This window comes from Orycteropus afer, unplaced genomic scaffold, assembly GCF_000298275.1.
Source record: "Orycteropus afer afer isolate SDZICR_OR568_19922 unplaced genomic scaffold, OryAfe1.0 scaffold00144, whole genome shotgun sequence".
In the NCBI taxonomy this organism is placed as follows: Eukaryota; Metazoa; Chordata; class Mammalia; order Tubulidentata; family Orycteropodidae; genus Orycteropus; species Orycteropus afer.
The window spans coordinates 3,364,814-3,367,564 of NW_006921731.1; the positions used below are offsets into that span (position 1 = coordinate 3,364,814).

Consider the following 2,751-nt stretch of genomic DNA (forward strand, 5'->3'; position numbering starts at 1 on the left):
GCTATGAGTCAGGTTTGACTCGACGGCACATAACAACAACAACAACATATATTAAATGTAATCCCCAGGGCAACCACTAAGAAAATAAACTTTAAAAATATAATAAAAGAAAAGACAAGGAATTAAAATGGTATACTAGAAAATACCCATTTAACACAAAAGAAAGCAGGAATGAAGGAATAAAGGAACACAAAAAATCATAAGACATAAGCATAAGCAAACAAATAGCAAATGGCACATGTAAGTTCTAACTTAATCAGTGATTACATTAATTATAAATGGAGTAAACACTCCAATTAAAAGGCACAGATTGGCAAAATGGATAAGATACATGGTCCAATATTTGCTGTTTACAGCAGGCACACTTTAGATTCAAAGACATAAATGAGTTGGAAGTGAAAGCAATGTAAAAAGATATACCATACACAACTAACTAAAACAGAGCTAACATAGCTATACTGATACCAAACAAAACTGAGTTTAAGACAAGAATTATTATAGTGAAAAAGAGGAACATTTTATAATGATAAAAGAGTAACTCCATCAAGAAGATATAAAAATTATAAATAGAGATGCACCTAACAGCAGAGCCCTAAAATACATGGGGGAAAAAAAAATAATAATAAAAAGGGCAGGAGAACACTTGAAAATTAGAGTACGGTGAGAAAAAACATGGAAGAGGAAACCACCTAGGAGCTTTTCAATGAGAAAAGTCCATTAAGGAATTATTGTGAGTGGCCTTAACTTCATGCTTTTTATAGTTTGTTGTGGGAGGACAGCCAAGCAGGCAAAAGGCAGAGTGGACCTGTGGACTTACCCTGGTAACCACTGATGTTTTATCTCAATGAACTCACCTATTCTAGATATTTTATTAGTGGGATCATACAATATTTGGCCTTTCGTGTCTGGCTTATTTCCATTAACATGTTTTCAAAGTTCATCCATGTGGTGGCATGTATCAGAACTTCATTTCTCTTTCTAGCTGAGTAACAAGTACTGCATTGTATGTATATACCACATATTGTTAATCCATTCATCTGTTGATGGAATTTGGGTTGTTTGTACATTTTAACTATAGTCAATCATGCTGTAATGAATATTGGTGTATATGTGTCTGTTTGATTCGTGCTTTCAATTCTTCTGGGTATATAGCTATGAGTAGAATTGGCTGGGTCATACGGTAATTCTCTGTTTAACATTTTAAGGAACTGCCATACTGTTTTCCACAGCCACTGTACCATTTTCATCCCCACATCAATGTACAATGGTCCTAGCTACAGTTATGGCTATGAATAATAAACTGTCCTTCCCCTCTACCCAAGAGACCTGTGTCTTCTGCCAGTATTCATGAAGCTGTGGCAGGCTAGACTCTTTAGCAGCTTGCATGTAGGGTAAAATCTTTTTTTTTCTTTTTTTCCCCAGGATGACAGCTATGTTTTGTTTTATAGTTTTGTGCATGCTAAGCTGAAGTATAAAACTGTGCTAGAATTTGATTCAGAATAAAAAAATCAAGTTCTGGTTCTATCACTTACTAATGATCATATTTGCTAATTCATTGTTTTCTCATTTGTGAAGCTGAGATAATAATAATATATTTGTCGATAGAGCAGGGAGTTATTTTGAGATTTAAATGGAATAATGCCCATGAATGCACTTTTAAACTAGAAGCTACTGTAGAGTAATGATCATTGTTTTCTAAGATGCCATTTCTTTTTTTCTGGTTTCAGAAGTGATCTTCAGGACATAGAAATAAGTCCACAGATTTGCCGCAAAAGAGCAGCTGAAAGTACCGAGATTGAACCAAGAAATAAGCATAACAGGAATTAGCATGGGCTTTTGCCGGCTTCCAGTGCAGTGATTGAAATATGGTACTTTCTGATGCCATAATGATTTCATATTTTTAAATGCCTACAAGATGTTAAATTCCAAATACTATCATTCTTTGTTACCTTTCCAGAACTACTTTTTTTTTCCCCACAAAATATCTTCCCTTTATCAGTTATATCCTACCTCTAAAATATTTCTCCCTGAAAATATTCACACCAACATATTCATCAGCTTTGCAAATTAGATGGTCTCTTTTCAAAGGGGTTTTATATTGTTTTGCTTGTTTTTCAATTTCAGAATGTCTTTAAGAATGTTCTTCACTTCCATGGAAAAGCCATATTCAGAAAAGGATTGTTTCAGCCTCTCTACCAGAGGAGGAATTGAAGAGTTAAGCAATTCTGTTATTTTTGGAAAGGGTGGATGTCATAATTCTAACTTTTGGTGTATATAAGCACCAATGTTGTAGCCCAAGTTTAATGTAGTAGATGGTTAGACATGTGTTTACATATTACTTGGAGTAGGGTGTCAACATTTTAATTTAAACAAATCACAAAACAATAACTTTGAAACACTGGGCATAGTCTTTTGAAATGGTACTCGGAATTTATTACTATTAGGTTTTTTCCACTTGGTAAATAGAATGTTTTAAAACTTTGAACTCTAGCTATTAAACACAAAGTATGAAATAAATGGCTTTTTAAAAAATGAATAGACTATCACTTTAAAATAATGTCTTTGAAACAATATCCTGTGAATGGTTGAATATAAGCAACATATCATTGGAAGAGGTTGATCAGAAATTGTTAACTATGTACAAAATATCCTCCCCATTTCCTTCTAGAGTTCGTAGTGCTTCTCTTGCATTTCAGAGCCTGCTTCCCTGCCCCCAACCCAAACACATCAGCTTTCAAATAACATGACAGC

General features: G+C 34.0%; 1 protein-coding gene across 1 annotated transcript in view; it reads left to right on the forward strand.

Annotated features, from left to right (window-relative positions):
* Positions 1-1,827, forward strand: part of RAD18 (RAD18 E3 ubiquitin protein ligase) — a 207,545-nt gene extending 205,718 nt beyond the window's left edge. Inside the window, exon 13 of the mRNA XM_007945846.1 lies at positions 1,728-1,827. Coding sequence (XP_007944037.1) covers positions 1,728-1,827 — 100 coding nt within the window. The remainder of the gene's footprint in view (positions 1-1,727) is intronic.
* The last annotated feature ends 924 nt before the right edge of the window (positions 1,828-2,751 follow it).